This window comes from Lygodium microphyllum, chromosome 30, assembly GCF_053477565.2.
Source record: "Lygodium microphyllum isolate KBCC chromosome 30, Lygodium_microphyllum_v1.1.10, whole genome shotgun sequence".
Taxonomy (NCBI): Eukaryota; Viridiplantae; Streptophyta; class Polypodiopsida; order Schizaeales; family Lygodiaceae; genus Lygodium; species Lygodium microphyllum.
The window spans coordinates 61,927,803-61,947,232 of NC_141164.1; the positions used below are offsets into that span (position 1 = coordinate 61,927,803).

At 40.1% G+C, this 19,430-nt stretch overlaps 1 protein-coding gene across 1 annotated transcript; it reads right to left on the reverse strand.

Moving 5' to 3' along the window:
* Window positions 1-10,497: 10,497 nt before the first annotated feature.
* LOC148009919 (protein CORTICAL MICROTUBULE DISORDERING 3-like) lies at window positions 10,498-14,576 on the reverse strand. Its single transcript, XM_087673021.1, has 4 exons — window positions 12,782-14,576; window positions 12,220-12,453; window positions 12,024-12,115; window positions 10,498-11,797 (listed from the first exon to the last, which is right to left on the reverse strand). The coding sequence occupies exons 1-4, from the start codon at window positions 14,111-14,113 to the stop codon at window positions 10,852-10,854; spliced, it is 2,604 nt and encodes an 867-aa protein (XP_087529147.1). The 5' UTR covers window positions 14,114-14,576; the 3' UTR covers window positions 10,498-10,851.
* Window positions 14,577-19,430: the final 4,854 nt, after the last annotated feature.

The window sequence follows — 19,430 nt, forward strand, 5'->3', positions numbered from 1 at the left end:
CAAAAACTTATTTTCCTAATTTTTTCTCTTCTTTTGATTATTTTTCATGAATTTTTCATTTATTTTAACATAAATTATTTATTTTTATTTTTTATTTTTATGAATTATGAGAAGTGTAATCCATCATCATCATATTTAATTTCATGCCATACGAACATCATTTGAACCCTAAAACCCAAAAAACAACCCAATTTTCCATTAAATCTCGTGTTTTGAATTTTGTGATTTTATTATTTTTAATATACAAAAATAAAAATGAATGATTCTCTAATATTACAGACATCAACATCAACATGTTTTAATCATGTGCAACCATTTTTCTCATCATATGCACTTAATGATTCATCATTAAAACTAAATGACAATCACTTACTCAAATTTTTGCATACATGTATATCTCATAATTCGAGAAAATTGAGCTACTAACCCAATTTTTCAATCATCGATGCTTCTAAATTACCCAATCTACTTCCCATTATGCTTTTGAACCATTGTCTATCATTGATTCATCAAATCAGCCCTCTCTCTCTCTCTCTCTCTCTCTCTCTCTCTCTCTCTCTCTCTCTCTCTCTCTCTCTCTCTCTCTCTCTCTCTCTCTCTCTCTCTCTCTCTCTCTCTCTCTCTCTCTCTCACATAAACAACCATATGAACAAGAAACTAAGAGGAGAGAAACATGAGAGAGAAAGATTGATTTTTTATCTTGTTGAATACTACATCATTTTGGATGAGGATCAAAGCAATTGATGATGAAGAATTGGTAGATCCAATGCCCAAGAGTAGGAAGAGAATGGCTACATTAATAAAATATCATTTTTTGGGGAAGGTGCCAAAAAAAATGTGTCCCCTTACTCGTATGTTGTTTCAATTCTTAAGTTTTTTCCTCTTCTTAATCAAGGTTAATACTAATCCAACAAATAACTAACTCATTTTGATATTTTCACACTTGCTTGAAGTGATTTTGACTGAATTGAGGGGACAAACGATCTCAGAATCTCGATTTGATTGGACAGGCAGCTTTCTAGCATCAAAATCTATCATTGTGGCCTTTGTCACATGTTTTTCAACTTCCAGAACCAATAGCTATTTCATAATTCCAAACTTTGTGGCTATTAAATGGAGGGACAAACAGACTTTGATTGACAAACAAACACTTGTATTGGATTCTTGGTGTCGAAATGCATCTAGAAAAACTCCAACTCCTTGATCTGCAACCGTTTCATTTTGCACTAAAAATGCCTCTTTTACGGGTCTTGGGTCCTTTTGTACTCAAAGTTTGGCTTTAAAATATGCTCTCAATAGGTACACAAATATCAAAATGAACAAGAGCTAGAGGCTCACCCATGCATGTAATGCCAGACTTCTTACATGAGTCACGAGTCTACCTGTCATAAAGGCAATGATCATAAGAATCAAAATACTTATAGTTAAGAGGTGGAAGATACTACAAAGGGTAAGCATTTTCATTCCCTTAAATGACATGTGCCCAAGGTGGCAATAAAATACTTCCATGCCATGGGTTGGGATCATGCACGTTTTGCACCATCATTGAGCACTAGTACGGCATGAGGTCTGCTGCAGCTATATGCAGTAACTTTTAGATGCATGCGCACATGAGAGAGCACCTGTCATTGAGCACGCACATTTTTTGCACGCACGATTTTTGGGATGCTCATCACAAAGTTAGGAACCTCTGGTTGAGTGTGTAAGGAGGTTGGGTGAGTTAGAGGGTTGTGAAGGACACCACCAATTGTGAGATGGGTTGTTCTTATCTGGTCAACATCTTGAGAACCATCATTTCTTGAGTGATTGTGAGATTATGGGTGGAGTAGAGATTGATATTTTCTTGCTGAGAGTTGAGAGGTGAGAATAAGGAATTTTACATTAATCAAGAAATTTTTTTTGCATTTTGCATGACGCATGATCACATGTAGATAGACTAGGCACAATTTCTTCAATGCATACATTATTTTTGTGTGTAGCATCGATTAATTGATTGCATATCATGGTTCTGATATTGCATATTTCTCAAATCAAGAGTGGATGAGCAGGAAGTCCTATTCCAAAGCATATACTTCTTAGGACACATTGCACGAACAAAAGCCAGGAAAACATATAAAGAAAGTATCAGTCATTGAAGACTTGAGGAGTATGACAATGTGTTTTTTTATGGTGATGTGTGTTCTTTGCAAACAACCAAAAGAGAAGAGCCATTTTCGTCTTCAGTGGTAAATACATGGATGTCTTGCCTTCTGGCACTCTATTTCAAGGGAACTTCCAATAACAAAAAGAGTGGGGCTCAACATGGATGAGTGGAAAGGCCAAACTATGTTAGCTCAAACATATTGGGGACTATATGTGAACTTCTATATTTTTGCGTCCAGCATCATGCCATCAGAATACAATACTACATATAGAGAAATCGGCTAATAGAAAAGTATTATGTCTTGTGACAAGGAGAAGTATCTTGTTGTGGCTGTCGTGCGCTTTCTAAGGACATGTGTTGGGCGGAAGGATGAGCGTGCTCTAGACAAAGATAAAGAAGAGTATTTCAATGAAGACAGTGATGATGAAGAGGATACAGCTTCAATACAGGCTATTGTACCATCTAGAAAACCAGCACATGCTGCAAAACATGTGGTAGTAAAAAAAAGTATTTCTCTATCGCTATAGCAAAGCATAAGTTTGAGAACTGCAAAAGTGGAGAATCTTCACCATCACTAAAATCGTTGTTGAGGAAGCGACTTCGTTTGGAATCACAAGTGTTACAAGTCAGTCCGCTCAAATTGTGATTCAAAAGCATGGCTTGAAAGTAACTGATTAAGGTGGCAGTTCGTTCGAGGGGTTATGAAGCAGGATGGCTGCTGATAATAATAGCCAATGGCTAAACGACAAACAATATGGCAACATGATGGCAGCAAATCCAAAAATGGCGGGCAGGCTGGTTGAAGACATTACATTTGACTGAGAAGATGGCAACATTGATCGTAGCCAAAATGGCATTCTAGAGATGTAGAGTATGGTGATGGCGTTACAAATAGCATGCGAAGTATTAACACATCAAGGTGGCTTGATTAATCGGCCTAAGATTGCAGACAAAGTCAACGTACATGACACAAAGTTGATAGGCAAAATGACAGCAATTATGGTCAAAGCTAGGTGACTTTTCATTGATGCTTTTCGAAAATGGGCATTCTGAAATGTTGATTTTCAGTGGCATCAAATCCACGATGACGGATTGATGGCAGGCAAAGACTGCTGCGTTTTTGAAAAGGAGAAGAAGGTTTAATTGTTAGGCTTAAAGAAAAAACGTTTTGTTAAAAGCCTTAAGGCTTTTATCTTTGGAAAAGCAACAAAGGCTTTTAGCCTTTAGGAAAAGCCAAAAACATAGAGAACATGAGTGAGAATGAAAAACTATAAAAGGAGAAGAGAGTTGAGATTTAGGGGCCTTCCCCTTGAGAGTCTTCTTATCATCTTGTGAGAGATGTGAGAGAAGGGTCATGCGAGAGGATACTCTTGGACATGCTAATTTTGGAGTTGAAGAATCTAGACTTTGTGGTGTTGAGCGTCGGCTCAAGGTTGTTAAGGTACGAGAATATATTTCTATTGGTTTGTTTTCGAATTATTGGTATTTCCATTGTGTGGTTGTGTGATGCTCTACCCGCATACGGGTTTTAAATTTTTTGAGCTATAAGAGGCTTTTTTTTTTCTTGTTTTTGTGTGGCTTGTGGTGTATTATCGAATATTTGAATTTTTCAAGTTGTGTTGTGCATTTGACAAAGTCAATTACCCCAACCGGCACTCCTTAATGTCTTGTTATCGGGTTGTGAGTGAGGCTTGCTCTCGATCACCGCTCGCATAACATCTCTTTTTTGGTGTCTCCACAGAGAAGTGCCGAAAAAATATTGACTTTGTGCGTGATTTGTGGATTGATTGTAATCATTTTTTATGGCTAGTTCTTTTCCTGAATTTTATGGTAAGAAAGGAGAGGATCCTCAACGATTCCTCGAAAAACTAGAGCTTGGATGTATTATCCAGCGAATAAATGACTCAGCCCTGAAACTCCAAATTCTGGAATTTCAATTGTTGGATGAAGGTCATAATTGGTTTGAAGATTATAAAAAGACCCTTAGATTGAGAAATCCTCCTGTTCCTATGGAATATGAAGCAACTAAGCAGGAGTTCCTTGACCGTTTTAAGGAAACTGAGACTTCTCAAGACCTTTGGAGAAAAATAGAAATTTGCCAAAAGAGAGAAGACCAGACCATAGAATTTTTTGCCATACAATACGCTAGACTTTGGGATCGTTGGAATGTATCTTTAGGCCCAGGAGAGAGAGCCCCGAAAATGTTGAAAATTAAACATTTTATGGAAAATTTGCAAGGAGAGGTAAGGACAAAATTGGAAATTAAAGAACCTAGTGCTTTTGATGAAGCTGTGATGATTGCCGTAGAAAAAGAGAGGAAATTTGAGAAAATTAAAAAAAGAGAGTCATTTAGAACACTTGTTGAAAATAGAGACCAAAATTGGCAAAGACAAAACTTTTAAATGTTAACGAGACAAAATGCCCAATCAGCACTAGAGATTGAGGATCAATTGTCTGGCCAATTACAAAATATGAGATTAGGAGCTATGAGAGGAAGACCTTGGGGAAGAGGAAGTGGAGGACCTGTAGGACAGACCAATCAGGAAAATTTAGGAAGTGGGAGAGGAGTAAATGGTAGAGGATATTTTCGTAGACCGATGGTGACTTGTTTTTCCTATGGAGAGTTAGGTCATGTGAGTACAAATTGTTCTTATCTACCTAGAGCGGGTGGGGATATGTATCCTTTACCTAAAAATTTACCTAACAGATAGAATGATTTTGGGATAGAAATTAAAAATGATTCTACCTCGCAAGAACCTAGGTTGACTGAAGAAGGGAAACAAAAAAGTGCCATAAATTGTAATCTTTTAGAAAATCAAGAAAAGGAAAATAAAATTGTTGATGTAATGCCTGCAATTAAAAGAAGAAGAGATGCTGAGAGAGATGAACCTGAAACTTGTAAGGCTGGTGAGGAGAGAGGAAGAAAAACAAAGAGAGGAGAGAAAAAAGAGAAGAGAGAAGAAAATAAATCAAGAGCGCCTAGGAAACATTATCATGCTACTGATATTCCTTTGAGAGAAGGAGAGAGTGATTATGACCTAAAAAATTTAGTGAATCCAAAGTATAAGGAAAAAAAGAAAGGAACAGTGAGAGTTTTGAGTGTTGAAGAATTACCTGATGTTTGTCCTATTGTTGATGCTTGGTATAAGAATCAGAACATAGGAGAAGCATATATTGATGGAGGAGCGCACTAATGGCTTATGTTGAGCAGTTTGGACTTCAAATCATTGAAGGATCTAAATTTTGAATCAGGCTTGCTAATCATGCTAAAGTAAGGTGCTTAGGTATGATTCAGAATTTGGAAGTGAAGGTTTATGGAGTCTCTATGAAAATTGATTGTCATGTTATGCCAGCAGGGTTGGGAGCTTTTCCGCTCATATTGGGTAGACCTTGGCTTAGGAAAGCAAGAGCAATTCAAGACTGGGGAAAAGGGATAACAACAATTTATGATCGAAGGGGAGTACCAAAGAAATTTGACATGCCTTCGAGAAAGGAACTTGTGAATGAAGAAGATTCTGAAGAAAAAAATGAGGAGGAGAGTGATAGCTCTTCTGAGGAAGATGATAGTGAGAATGAGAATTCAGAGAGTGAATCTAATAGGGAGGTCTCATCTATTGCAGTTGAGTTAGTGAGTTTTGAGAGAGAGGAAGAGAGAATTGAGGATGATTTTTTGAGTCTTTTAGAATAATATGAGGGGGAGGGCTTAGAAACTACTAGTTTTCAAGATGAAGTTGAGGGTTCGAATTTGTTGCCTAATGAGTTTGTGGAGATTTGTTGTGAGTTTGGTTGTGAGTTTGTTAATCAAGAGAGTATTGAGGTTTTAGGTTCTGACTCTTGTTGTGATTTTGTTTGTGGTGTAGTTGATTCAGTTGAGTCTTGTGAGTTGGTTGGTGATGTTTTGAGTAGCCCTGGAGAGGCTTTTGTTTGTGGTGTTGATGATGTGGTTTTGAGTAGACCTAATCTCTTACTCCTTGATAGTTGTGTTGATGATTGTTTGGTTGATTTAGGCAACAATGTCGAAGAGAAAACTTCATTTGATAGTCTTGTAGTTTCTTTGAATTCTCCAAAAGTTTCTGATGAAGTTTGTGATGATTTTGATTGGGGATTTGATGACCCTGAGAGTGACATTGAAGAGGATGTGAGAGAAAAATTGAATAAGGCTTTGGAAAGGATTGAAAAGTTGAGGGAAGAGAGATCTAACACTAATGGTAAAAAGTGTGAAGAAAGTTGTGAGGTTGAAGAAATTTGGACAATTGGGTGTTTGGATAAGGATAATATGTTGCCTAAGGTGTATGTATGTGATTTTTGCAGAAAGTCTTATCACATTTTTTGTGAGAATGATGTAGGAAAGATTGTTTGTTGTGTTTGTTTTTTTGAAGAGATGAAGTCTCATTGTTTGGATGGATATTTTAAAGAGATTTATTTTTTCTGAGATTTTTGCAATTTTTGTGGATGAGTTTGATTTTGGCAACATAGAAAGAGTTCAAACCTTGTTTCAAAACCCTAGCTTTGTCATGTTTTTCTTTTGGGAGGATGGGAAGGGTATGTGGATTGTCATTGTGGGTGATGAGATGTTTTGCTTTGACAATGTGAGTTGTTTTGAGAAATTTGGATTTGAAAATTTTGAGGATTCCAAAGAGAAATTTGTTGATGATTTTTGTGTGCCCGTTTAGAAGTGGTTTGAGAATGGTGTGTCATGGATTTTTTTAATTTATGAATTTGAAGAACTCTAAGATAGATCGTTGGATTTAATTTTTGATTGCTCATAAATGTTGTATCGTTTTATGAAAACAACTATCGCACATGAATGTTTGCAAACTAGGGGGAGGGCTAAATATGTCAAGTATTTTTCTGAAAACTGAAAAGCCCTAATCAAACTGTAGTTAGGTTTGATTTTTGCTAGCTTAATTATTTGCGTGACAATTTGTTTTGTTATTTCGTAGTTGGATTTCTTGTGTTTGTTTAGCCTAGGATTTGCTTCTGTCATTTTGTTTAATTTGTTGAATGTGAAACTTGATAGCCTTGGTCGAGCTTGGTATTTTTTGGATAGGATGAAGCTTGTGTTTATTATTAGCTACCGAACATTGTGGAGCAAGGTATGTTTTCTTGTCGAGACTTTTGCACATCACGGGGATAATGGGTTCACGAGCACTTCACGTTGCCCTTGTTGATGCACTACACTCGAGGGCCATCTCCTATTCTTATCAAATACTTCCATGCCATGGGTTGGGATTATGCACGTTTTGCACCATCATTGAGCACTAGCACGGCATGAGGTCTGCTGCAGTTGTATGCAGTAACTTTTAGATGCACACATACATGAGAGAGCACCTGTCATTGAGCACGCACATTTTTTGCACGCACGATATTTGGGATGCTCATCACAAAGTTAGGAACCTCTGGTTGAGTGTGTAAGGAGGTTGGGTGAGTTAGAGGGTCGTGAAGGACACCACCAATTGTGAGATGAGTTGTTCTTATCTGGTCAACATCTTGAGAACCATCATTTCTTGAGTGATTGTGAGATTATGGGTGGAGCAGAGATTGATATTTTCTTGCTGAGAGTTGAGAGGTGAGAATAAGGAATTTTAAATTAATCAAGAAATTTTGTTTGCGTTTTGCATGACACACGATCACATGTAGATAGACTAGGCACAATTTCTTCAATGCATACATTATTTTTGTGTGTAGCATCGATTGATTGATTGCATATCATAGTTCCGATATTGCATATTTCTCAAATCAAGAGTGGATGAGCACGAAGTCCTATTCCAAAGCATATACTTCTTAGGATACATTACACGAATAAAAGCCAGGAACATATAAAGGAAGTATTAGTCATTGAAGACTTGAGGAGTATGACAATGTGTTTTTTTATGGTGATGTGTGTTCTTTGCAAGCAACCACGAGGGAAGAGCCATTTTCTTGATGTCTTCAATGGTAAATACATGGATGTCTTGCCTTCTGGCACTTTATTTCAAGGGTGGGGCTCAACATGGACGAGTGGAAAGGCCAAACTATGTTAGCTCAAACATATTGGGGACTATATGTGAACTTCTATATTTTTGCGTCCAGCATCATGCAATCAGAATACAATACTACATATAGAGAAATCGGCTAATAGAAAAGGTATTATGTCTTGTGACAAGGAGAAGTATCTTGTTGTGGCTGCCGTGCGCTTTCTAAGGACATTGTTGGGCGAAAGGATGAGCGTGCTCTAGACAAAGATAAAGAAGAGTATTTCAATGAAGACAGTGATGATGAAGAGGATACGACTTCAATACATGCTATTGTACTATCTAGGAAACCAGCACATGTTGCAAAGCATGTGGTAGTAAAAAAAAGTATTTCTCTATTGCTATAGCAAAGCATAAGTTTGAGAACTGTGAAAGTGGAGAATCTTCACCATCACTAAAATCGTTATTGAGAAAGCAACATCATTTGGAATCACAAGTGTTAGAAGTTAGTCCGCTCAAATTGTGATTTCAAAAGCATGGCTTGAAAATAACTAATTAAGGTGGCAGTCCGTTCGGGGGGGGTGAGGTGGGTTGAGCAGGGTTTTGAGGTGGGGGGGGCAGACGCGCCGTGTTGTGGGGGGGTGTGCAGTGTCGTGGGGGGGTGAGGTGAGGTGGGGTGGGTTGAGCTGGGTTTTTTGAGGTGCGGTGGGGTTATGAAGTAGGATGGCTACTGATAATAATAGCCAGGTGGCTAAACGACAAACAATATGGCAACACGACGACAACAGATCCAGAAACGGCGGGATTAATCGAGCTAAGATTACAAACAGAGTCAACGTACATGACGCAAAGTTGATAGGCAAAATGACAGCAATCATGGTCAAAGCCAGGCGACTTTTCATTGATGCTTTTCGAAAATGGGCATTCTGAAACGTTGATTTTCGATGGCATCAGATCCACGATGATGGATTGATGGCGGGCAAAGATTGCTACGTTTTCAAAAAGGCGAAGAAGGTTTAATTGTTAGTCTTAAAGAAAAAACGTGTTATTAATCTTTGGAAAAGCAAGAAAGGCTTTTAGCCTTTAAGAAAAGCCAAAAACATAGAGGACGTGAGTGAGAATGAAAAACTATAAAAGGAGAAGAGAGTGGAGAGTTAGGGGCCTTCCCCTTGAGAATCTTCTTGTCATCTTGTGAGAGATGTGAGAGGAGGGTTGCATGCAAGAGAATACTCTTGGACACGCTAATTTCGAAGTTGAAGAATCTAGACTTTATGGTATCAAGCGTCAGCTCAAGGTTGTTAAGGTATGAGAATATATTTCTCTTGGTTTGTTTTCGGATTATTAGTATTTCCGTTGTGTGGTTGTGTGATGCTCTACCCACATATGGGTTTTAAATTTTTTGAGCTATAAGAGGCTTTGTTTTTTGTCTTGTTTTTATGTGGATGAGTGAGGCTTGCTCTCGATTACCACTCGCGTAACAACGAACGATGCACATGTGAAAATGCTCACGGAATAAAAGTCACCGTAGCTAAGCCACATTACACTTTTTGATGTGGTTGCAATGATAAAAGTTGATTAGAACAACTTGAGGAGTGTAAGGGTCACTATCCCTAAAATTTAGGGAGTTACTATTTTTAGACCCCAAAATCAATTCACATTATTATCTTTGTTTTTGCACAAGGATTAATTCTCTGGTCTATGCCGAGGTCAAATTTTGCACCAATAAGAAACAACCTACAAAGTGAGGCCCCCCCTAAATTGATGGTTGGCAATACGCCTATGGACAAAGACCATCAAAAATATATGCATCAAGCCTCAACTTGGTGAGCTACTAGATGCAAGGATGAAAAAACATCCTAAAAAGTGAGGGCCCCTAAATTAATGGCATGGTCAAGGTTGGCAAATTGGTCCATGTTGCCTTCATTCTTGATTGGCCTAGGCTAAATCTACTTGGATAGAATCAAGTAGCCTTCAAGCTTGGAGACATAACATAAGCCACTTCATCTTTCTTCGGTCTAGATTCATTAGCCTAGGCTAAATCTTGGAGACATAACATAAGCCACTTCATCTTTCTTCGGTCTAGATTCATTAGCCTAGGCTAAATCTACTTGGATAGAATCAAGTAGCCTTCAAGCTTGGAGACATAAGCACTTCATCTTTCTTTGGTCTAGAGGTTAGCATGGAGGACTATGATGGTGGTTATGGTTCATTGCTTTGTGAAGGCAATGGTTTCCTTCTTCTCAAGGGGCCAAGGAGTGGTCTCTTAGAAAGTGCTGAGTGGTCTCTTAGAAAGTGCTAATATACCCAACTAGGATGCCAAGAAGTATCTTAGAAAGGATCAAATATAAGAACGTAAGCGCATTGCTGGAAGTTGGAAAAATGAATCGATGAAAGGTCTGAATTCATAGTTTATGGACAATGGCAGCAGGTTTCCTCATGAATGATGAGTACACAAACAAACACGCTTCAATGTTTTATGGATTACAAAAGATTGTCAAATAATTCGAGCAAGCTAGCCTTTTATTGAGAATGCAAGGAAGATCGGTATCATTTTGAGATATTTTCTTCCACAGTTCATGGATAAGAATATCTGACATCTTCCGATGGATCCATCTAATGAATTCATGGATAAGAATACGTCAAGACTCCATCTCATGGATCCTTCTTTCATGAAATTGATGAATTCATGTAATGGATCCTTCTGCACGATCTAATTTAAAGAATTGATGAATTCATCACCGCAATTGGGGCAAACTAGACATGTTTACCATAGGTTGTGGCAGCCGATTCGACATGTTGCAGCAGGAACTCATAGATTTTCCTCTTCAATTTCTCAAGGATCTCCACTACATGAGGCTCCAAAGGATTCTCCTTCTTGGACTCCAGCTGGTCCACCCAGTCATTCACCTTCTTTATCTGAGCCAGCATCATGGCAATCTGGCTGCTCCCATTGTAGGAAGAGGCATAAGCGCCTCCATCAACAGACGGGAAGTGGAAGCCACATTCTAGAACCTCCTCTACATAGCTCAAGAACCAGCATTGGGCCTCACAGAGCATGTGTTTGGCCAGCTCAGCTGCTTCCTGCACCCCAACGCCCTTGAAGTTACCTGCGCCCATCAGCCCATTGCCCTTTGCTGCCATTTGATTGGTCAGCATATCTGCAGCCCTTGCAATGTTCTCTGTCGTCGGCACACCTAAGCTCCGGCGCAGTGGCTTCATTGGCGAGGACTGCCTCGAATCTTGCCCCGTACGGCGTTTATCATTCACATTGTGCGAAACAGAGGAGAGCGCTGTCCTGCCCTGAGCTTTCTGGGGAGATACGGTCGACGAGTTCCTCTTCAGGAACGGTGAACTGGTTACGGAGATCCTTGGACCAACCCCAGCTTGTACACTCTCATCTGCAAGTTTTGTTGTAGAGCTTCTAGTAACATTGTTGAAATGTTTGCTGAAATGTGAGATGGGTGCGAGATCCACAGATAATGCAGCATCAATCCAACCAGAGGCACTCCTTGATTTCTTCTCCAAAGATGGATTTGAAGCATGCGAACACTCTTTGAAAGCCTCCTCAATTTTTCTCATCTCTACTAGAGAGCCTGTCAGGGTTGTGGATTCTTGCATGGACTGATAAAGCAGGAAAAACTGATCCATTGACGGTTGAGGGTCGTCAGCCTTGGCTGTCCCACACAATTCTGCAAACATGCTGTCAATAACAAGGCATACCATATTAGAGTTTAGGAGTGTTACTGCTCAATTCAAGGATTTAAAAGCTTCTGAAGGCAGCTCCACATATGCGTGCTGAATTACTCGGAGACTAGGTAGCAAGGCCTCATTTTTCTCCTCTAGTAGCAGCCCAAATTGCTACAGTACTGAATACTGGGAGGAAAAATTCTAGTAGCAAACGTTCATTTACAAAGAGAGAGCCTCACCTGAGGCATCTTAATACACACTCTGCTGCAGATGCCTCCTGCAAAGCCTGAGCAGCAGCTAAAGAAGTAGCATTTTTCTTCTGCATAACCTCCTGTGAACCAGTTGTAGCAAGCTTAAGCTCAAGGTACATCCATAATGGGGCGAAGAACTCAACAACAAGCAAGGAGTACGAGTACAGACAAAAACAAGAGCTACCTTGCCCATTTCAGCTAATGTAGAAGGTAAAGTTTCCCACGACACACTGCCATCGGTCCATCTCTTATCATGAATTGTTGGCCGATGAGCACTCAATGCTGAGCCTGTCTCCATCTGAGTGACAGACTTCCTAGTTGAAGATGGCCTATGCAGCTTGTACTCAGACTTAGGATCCATCGCATCAACATCCAGCTGTTTTTCAGTACTGTCAGGCTGTTTTTTGGAGCTCGGAACCTGCATTATGCAATTGATATTTCATCAACCAGCCTTTATGTTACATCCATATTGAAAAGGAAAACCAATAGATAGATGTTTAGACTTGGTTCTGCGTAATCATCAATGATAACTGGCCTGGCAGAAATCCATTTTCTTGTCCCACAAGATCTCATGCACAATATGGGCTAAGGAATAACAGAGCATATTGACAACCCACCGAGCCCAGCTGCCTATGAATGTATCTTTAGAGTTCAAATTCAAGTTACGAACTTGATTGATTCTGCATATACATGAAACCAGGATAATCCATAATAACTAAAATGTGGGTGAAAGGAACACGAGGTACCGGAGTTCGGACAACAGGTTTCGCTGGCTCTTTGATGAACTTGGATAGCTTCTCTTTGGCTTCTTTATCAGGAAGCTCTTCAATGCTCTTCCTGAGTGTCCTAACAAGTAAATCCACAGCTCTAGAACTTGATGCTGAGCCTGCCAGGTAAATGGACGATCTTCTTCTTCCTGAGTCTCCAACATTGACTCGTGGAGTTCTTCCTGCACTTGCTGACCTTTTTCCAGTTGGGGAAGATTGCCTGATTCGTCCACTTGTTGGGGAACCTTGCCAGTTCCTCCCACTAGGAGAAGCTTGCCTCAGCTTACCGCTCGGGGAAACTTGCCTGATTTTGCCACTGGGGGATATCTGCCTGTACCTTGAGGGCACCACAATGGCAGCATCTCTGGAAGGCTTCTTGGCCACTTCTTTATCTTCATCCTCCTCCTCTTTGTTGCAGGAGTTGCAGTCTTCTGGAATATTGACTTGTTGCTGCTGTTCTGATGGAGGAGGTGGGTCCTGTTTTTGTTTGGGAGTTGAACTTGCAGAAGAAGGTGTGGCTATGGCCCTTCCTTTGCCTGCAGGTGATGCATCCCTGAATACTTTGGATTTCACAGCTCTTCTTTTGGCTTTCATGGCACCTGCATCACCTTCCAAGCAATCCATGTGCTTGTTCTTTTCATGTTCATAGCCATCCTGCACCTTCTGAGAGCGCTCAAGTGCTTTCTCCAGAGCATCTAAAACCTTCTCATTCTGAGTGTACCTCTCCTTTGGGGCGGCCATTTTCTCTTTCATTTTAACATGCTCAGAAAGTCTACTAGAATACCTATCATGAGCAGCTGCTCTGTCATGGGCAGCTGATAACGGCCTATCAGAGAACCTGTTCACTGAACAAGCCTCTGATTTGTCCGCCTTCTGCATAGAAGATGAAGACACCATGGGTTGATCTTGACTGGCAACTTTGCAGTTTTGCATGGAAGCTCCCACTCTTGCTACTAAATCCTCAGGGCTGCCCACACATGGATGTCTTCCAGGCACAGGTCTTATGCCAACTATCCGGGGAACAGGGCTCCCTGATTCTAACCTCTCCACATATATGAATTGGCCTAATTGCAGCCGGTCTGTCAGAATGAGGTCATTGTCTTCAGGGGAGAGGGATACATAAGTCGCATGTGAAGAATCTGAGACCTTAATGTAAAAACCTTGGTTTGGCCACAGCTCACTTCCTGCAAGCTGGGCAGGGACAATGCCAATCACTTGCAGGAGGACGGACCGATGCTCACCGGCGACTCGCACATCAGAGTTGATATGCTGCAGGAGTTTCAGGAGAATTCCAGGGGTAGGGGAAGCCATTGCTGTTAGGAATGGAAGGAGGCAGGGGATTAGGGGAACAGGCAGCCACAGCAATAAGGCTATGATGCTATAGGCGATGGGAACAGACAGCCATATCAGTAAGGATCAGCCTGTGACAGCAAGCAGGAGGCTTTATCTTCCTCTCCACAGAGTCTAAAGCAGAACGGGGGACACCACCAAAGCCAAGGCTGGACAGGGGAAGTGGGCAAGTCAGCCTCAGATATAGAGAGGCAGCATAGCATGCCAGCATGCAGTGGCTTTACAGCACCAGACACATGAAGCCAGTTAAATCAAGAAAGGGGGACTGAAAGGCCATTGCAGAGGAGTGATGGGATCCATCTACCGCAGTGTAACCTATTTTGAGCTAATATCACCCCTCTCTCTCTCTCTCTCTCTCACCGCCATCTTTGAATTGAATTCAAAAGAATCCCACGTCTCAACGGTAGCTTGCCGCAGAGCATCAGTCATGACGCCGCCCACATCCCTCAATTTTCCCCTTTTTTTATCCTTTTAAATTCGAAGAAAAAAGAAAGACTCCCCTGGGCCATTTATATCTCACAACAGTCACTTTTTCCTTAAGCGTCCATTCCCATGGACCTCAGGACTAGAAGAGACTTTGGCTGGGTTTAGACAAGCCCGGTGGTAGAAGACATGTTGCTTCTTCTGCTATGCCAAGCTCTTTATTCCCACAACGGAGGAGGTAAACAAAGTGTGTGGTGAGGTGGCATGGTTACTTCAGCAATATAAGGCTCCTCATTGGTTGCGTGTGAGTTTAATCCCCAAAACAGGTGAACTTTTTGGTCTTGTGGTGAGTGGAAGCAAAAACTTATGCCCCCTAGTTGCCCAATGGAGCTACTGCGTGGAATCTCTAGCAGCCAACAGAACTTCACCATGTGGAATTTTGTCAATTTTTTTTCCCTGTCGTCGCCTAATGTGAACAACATTTAGCTAATAGGTTAAGAGTTTGAATCTTGCAAATGGGCAGCTCCATGGTGTCTTTACCCTCAAGGATGCAAAGATCAGGTGGTTGATTACAAGTTTAGAAAAAAACCCTCACCACATCAATAAAGGTCTACCATGGTGAACCTATTAGACCTCATGTGCATAAGGCTTCACTAAGATTGACATGAAGACCATAGTTGGCCAAAGCCATAGAAGTATGTTTGGTTATAGGAGGCTCCCCACATAACACAATAAACCCCATGTTTTTAGGAGTCAAGGTTGGCTAATGGTCCACTCATGCAACTATGTTGACTTTCATTAGCAGCTAAAAAGCAAGCATTTACCAACTATTACACACTACCAATTAGGACTTTTCTCATTTTCTCATGATAAGTTTATAATGCTTAGGAATTGAATTATAGTTTTAAAAAACCTAATCGAGAGAATCAATTATGCAAACACTTGCTCTTGTTTTAATTAGTTGAGAAAAAAGCTTTTGCAGATCGTATGTGTGGAAAAACTTCATACTAAGGCATCAAGAGCATGTGTGTGCGCAAGTGCAAGAGAAGTGTTCACAAGTACAAAGATAATGATACGTACAACTAGGGTGCTCCTCTCTCACAATTAAGAGAGCCCCTTCATGGTCCTTATGTAGAACGTTTTAGGCTAGAATAAGGATGACACCTGGATCAGACCCTGATGCACATCATGTATAGGATGTTCATGTGTTATTTGTTTACTCGAGGGTAGCATAACTTGGGATACTCAATGCCTAGGCGTTTGTTTATGAGAAAATATTGAAAGATTTTTTGTTGCATACATACATTGGTTTCCACATTAATAATGCTTGTGTAACTTTCATTCATTTTACGCATGCAAGCATTACTTTGCACTCACAGACGCATATCACTTGTCTTTATATTGACCAAGTGTGTGAGGAAACTCAAGCTATCTAAATACAAGGGTTCAAGGGGATCTAAGTGAGGTTTAGCTGAGTAAGTGTTACGATTTGTGTAAAGAGATGAGGTCTAGCGAGCCAATCCCTAATCATGTTAGTATGCTCATGATTAGAGGCAATGGCAATTAGTCGAGGAGAAGCCTTTGTTACATTTATGTGGTGTGCTAGACACCTTATATTGGGCACTCCTGCTTGGAGTTTGGGGTAGGTAGTTAAATATTGGACTAAAAACGCAGTGTGTTAAGGTTTAGAGAGAGTTTCTAATTCTCGACACATGAAATGCCCATTTTAGGTCTCGACACATGAAGTACTCTTTTTGTCATAACAAAGGGCATGGTATGTGCTCAATTGTTGCAAGAAGTGACCCCATAAAATGAAATGTAATAGGTGCAAGGAGTAATGAAATATAACCAAAGTATCCACAATCATCAAAAGAAAATGAGGCTAACTTTACTAAAGACTCTAAATATAGAAGGCGGCTGTTTTGAACTCTACATCTATAACTCTTTTGTAAGCTTGCCTTTATAAAGGTATTAGATTACCATGACATTGAGGGGGTATTGAGAAATGGGCATATGAGAGAGAGAGAGAGAGAGAGAGAGAGAGAGAGAGAGAGAGAGAGAGAGAGAGAGAGAGAATAGACTCTGGATGTTATCAAAATGCTTGTAGAAACCTTAGTTTTTTAATATTTGAATATGAATGTGAGACATTTTCATATTTTTTGGTTTCTTACATCATTCTTAGCATGCTACTAATTATTGGTAATTTTTATCACTTTTGCTATTTGTTAAAATTTTTCTACTTTTTGACTATGTAGTTTTCATAATAAATAAATAAAAGTGAACAGCAAATGTGAACTACTAAAAATTAAGTTCGAGCCTTCCTAACAGTTTTTTATTTGGATTTTGTTTGCCATGAGAAGTAAAGCACTTACGCTTAGACAGCTTCTACCACTGTGACCTGCGTATCGCCTTGTGTAAAGGCCAAGTCCATTAATGTTATCCAAAGTTGCTAACACACTTGAAAGTCTCTCCACATGTTGGAGCAATGCTTCGTGATCAAACTTTACCATGCTCCATCCATCTCTCCCTCTCTCGCACCCAACCCCCTTCCTCTCATAGGAATTGTCATTATGTGTAGAGGAAGGAGAGAGAAAGATTTAATAATTAGCATTCTCATTTCTCCGATTCATCATGGGAGAGTGGGATCATCATGTAGAGGATAGAGAATAGGCTCCAAATATGCAATCAAAAGTTCCATATAATGAAGATCAAGGAGGAGAAAATTATCAAATCAAGTGCCATAATTTCATATTTTGCTTCTGCATGCCTTTTTTCTCCTTCTTCCCCTCTTCAAAACAACTAGGTACATAAAATTATTGCACCTCTTTGCAACCTAGCCCAAGTGCCCCTTCAAATTGGCATGCCCACTTGAATTTGGGGCCTTTTTTGGCCTCCTTGGTTGCCCACTCCACACTCCCAAAAAATTTAAGGTTTGTCAACTTAAAATTCCACCCAAGCGTGCAACTTAATGTCAAATGATGGTTGGATGCTTCTTCCTTGTTTGTAGACTTGACTTTTATGCTCTACTTCATCTCTAGCTTTAAAATGACCGCATCGTGCGCCTCAAATGCTTTGCACAAATGATTGAAACTTCAAATCTTCAATTTCCACTAAAAATGCCTTACAAATCTGCAAAAAAATGGTCTAAATTTTCACAAAATGCACCTTAAAATCCATCTCTCATTGGTGACCACGGGATAGGGTGACCTAGCCCATCAAATCCACAAACCAAACTTGCCAATACAACATAAAATATGAAAGCATACTGGATAGGAAAAGAGACAACTAAAGAACATAGAAAAGATAAAACATTCAGCCCCATAGTCCATGGATCCAATGGCCAAGATTAGGACTAAGAAATGAGGGTCCCCCCAAGGGAATAACACTCAAATACTCTTGAGGTGACCCAAATGCCATCCTAGCCTAGTCAGATGATCACCTAGGGGACAACCTACCTGCACATAAAACTCACAAGGACTAGCAAGAGGCCTAGGCTAACTCCTACTTAGGACCCACTAATGTGAAAGAAAATAAACACTAGGCCCATTATCCCTTGAGAAAGTTGCTTTCAATCCATCATTAGATCAAAATTTCTCTTTCTTTGTTTTGTTTTATTAGCGGGGATGGCTCGTCCTCTGATTGTAGTGCCCTAAAGAGATCAAGACATCAGACTTTGGCCTTGACTCAAACCCAAGAACTAACTAGAACCTCACAAGGTGACACACAGATGTAATATTTTCTTTTCTCTTTTTTCCTCTTTTAACCCCATGGCTAAGGTCTCATCCCAAGGAAGCCAGGGCATCAACCTCTTGAACTCGTCGAGAATCTACCAAGCTCTCGCAAGGTGACAAGTATCTTCTAGCACAATTTTTTTTCCTTTTGCTTCTTTATAATTGGACTTGCAAATAAATTTTAGCCCATAGGCTACACTCAAAACCCAACTCCTTACACACTAGGGGACTTTATCATAACAAGCAATCAAACTAAATCCTCTTAACTAGGCAACCTACCTCACAAAAGAAAGACAAGCACCTATTGACCATCAAACTGTCAAGGATGGCACCCAAGATCATCCCATGAGCACCTTCCAGCAAGAAGCTAGCAATCAAGGGATTCTGCTTAGCAAGGACATGCAAACCTTAGCCCAAGTCATGGTCTCAAATCCATGGAAAAGAATACATAAGTGATCCCTACCCATGCCTCTTAAAACATAAAGGAGAAACCAACAAGAGACAAGGTGATAGAGACACTTGGTATTGAAAATATCCATGATGACATGCAAAACACCTCCCTTGACAATAAAAGAACTAAGCTGCAAAACAACACTAGCTAACAACCCATAGGTTAAAAGCATCTGCATCAAGAAAGAGATTAACCGAAACTCTTGGCCTAATGAAATGTGACAAGAAAACACTGAGCTCTGCAAAACAATGCTGGTCTAAACACTTGACCCCTATAAGAACTCTCCTAAAGCACAAATCCTAGATCAAGGGATGGGCTACTCATGCTCCTATGTTTATATCTCCATACAAAAGGGTGTCAATTTCCATGGTACCTCTCATTACTAAAGTTTATATTCCCTCAACCATTCTAGGTACAATGATTTAGAAAAATCATGTCCAAGGTTCAAAATCAATATATGAGCTTATGCTTATAGGCTTCAATATCATGACCTGAAACTACTATCGGGTCCACACCTCTTTCTACAAAATCTTTGCACATTTCTACACAAGGTGGGACTAATGCCTTCCTAAGCAATGACATAATATCCTCCACCTGAATACATTTCTTGCAAGGAGCTTGAAACCAAGCTATACTTGGTGTATCCAATGGCTTTTCTAGCCCACATATACTT

Excerpts from the sequence above, each read along its gene's own strand:
- LOC148009919 (XM_087673021.1), bottom strand. The coding sequence starts at position 14,113 with ATGGCTTCCCCTACCCCTGGAATTCTCCTGAAACTCCTGCAGCATATC. Across the intron at positions 12,454-12,781 it reads AACCTGTTGTCCGAACTCCG|GTTCCGAGCTCCAAAAAACA; the intron begins GTACCTCGTGTT and ends TGCATAATGCAG. Across the intron at positions 12,116-12,219 it reads CATTAGCTGAAATGGGCAAG|GAGGTTATGCAGAAGAAAAA; the intron begins GTAGCTCTTGTT and ends ACTGGTTCACAG.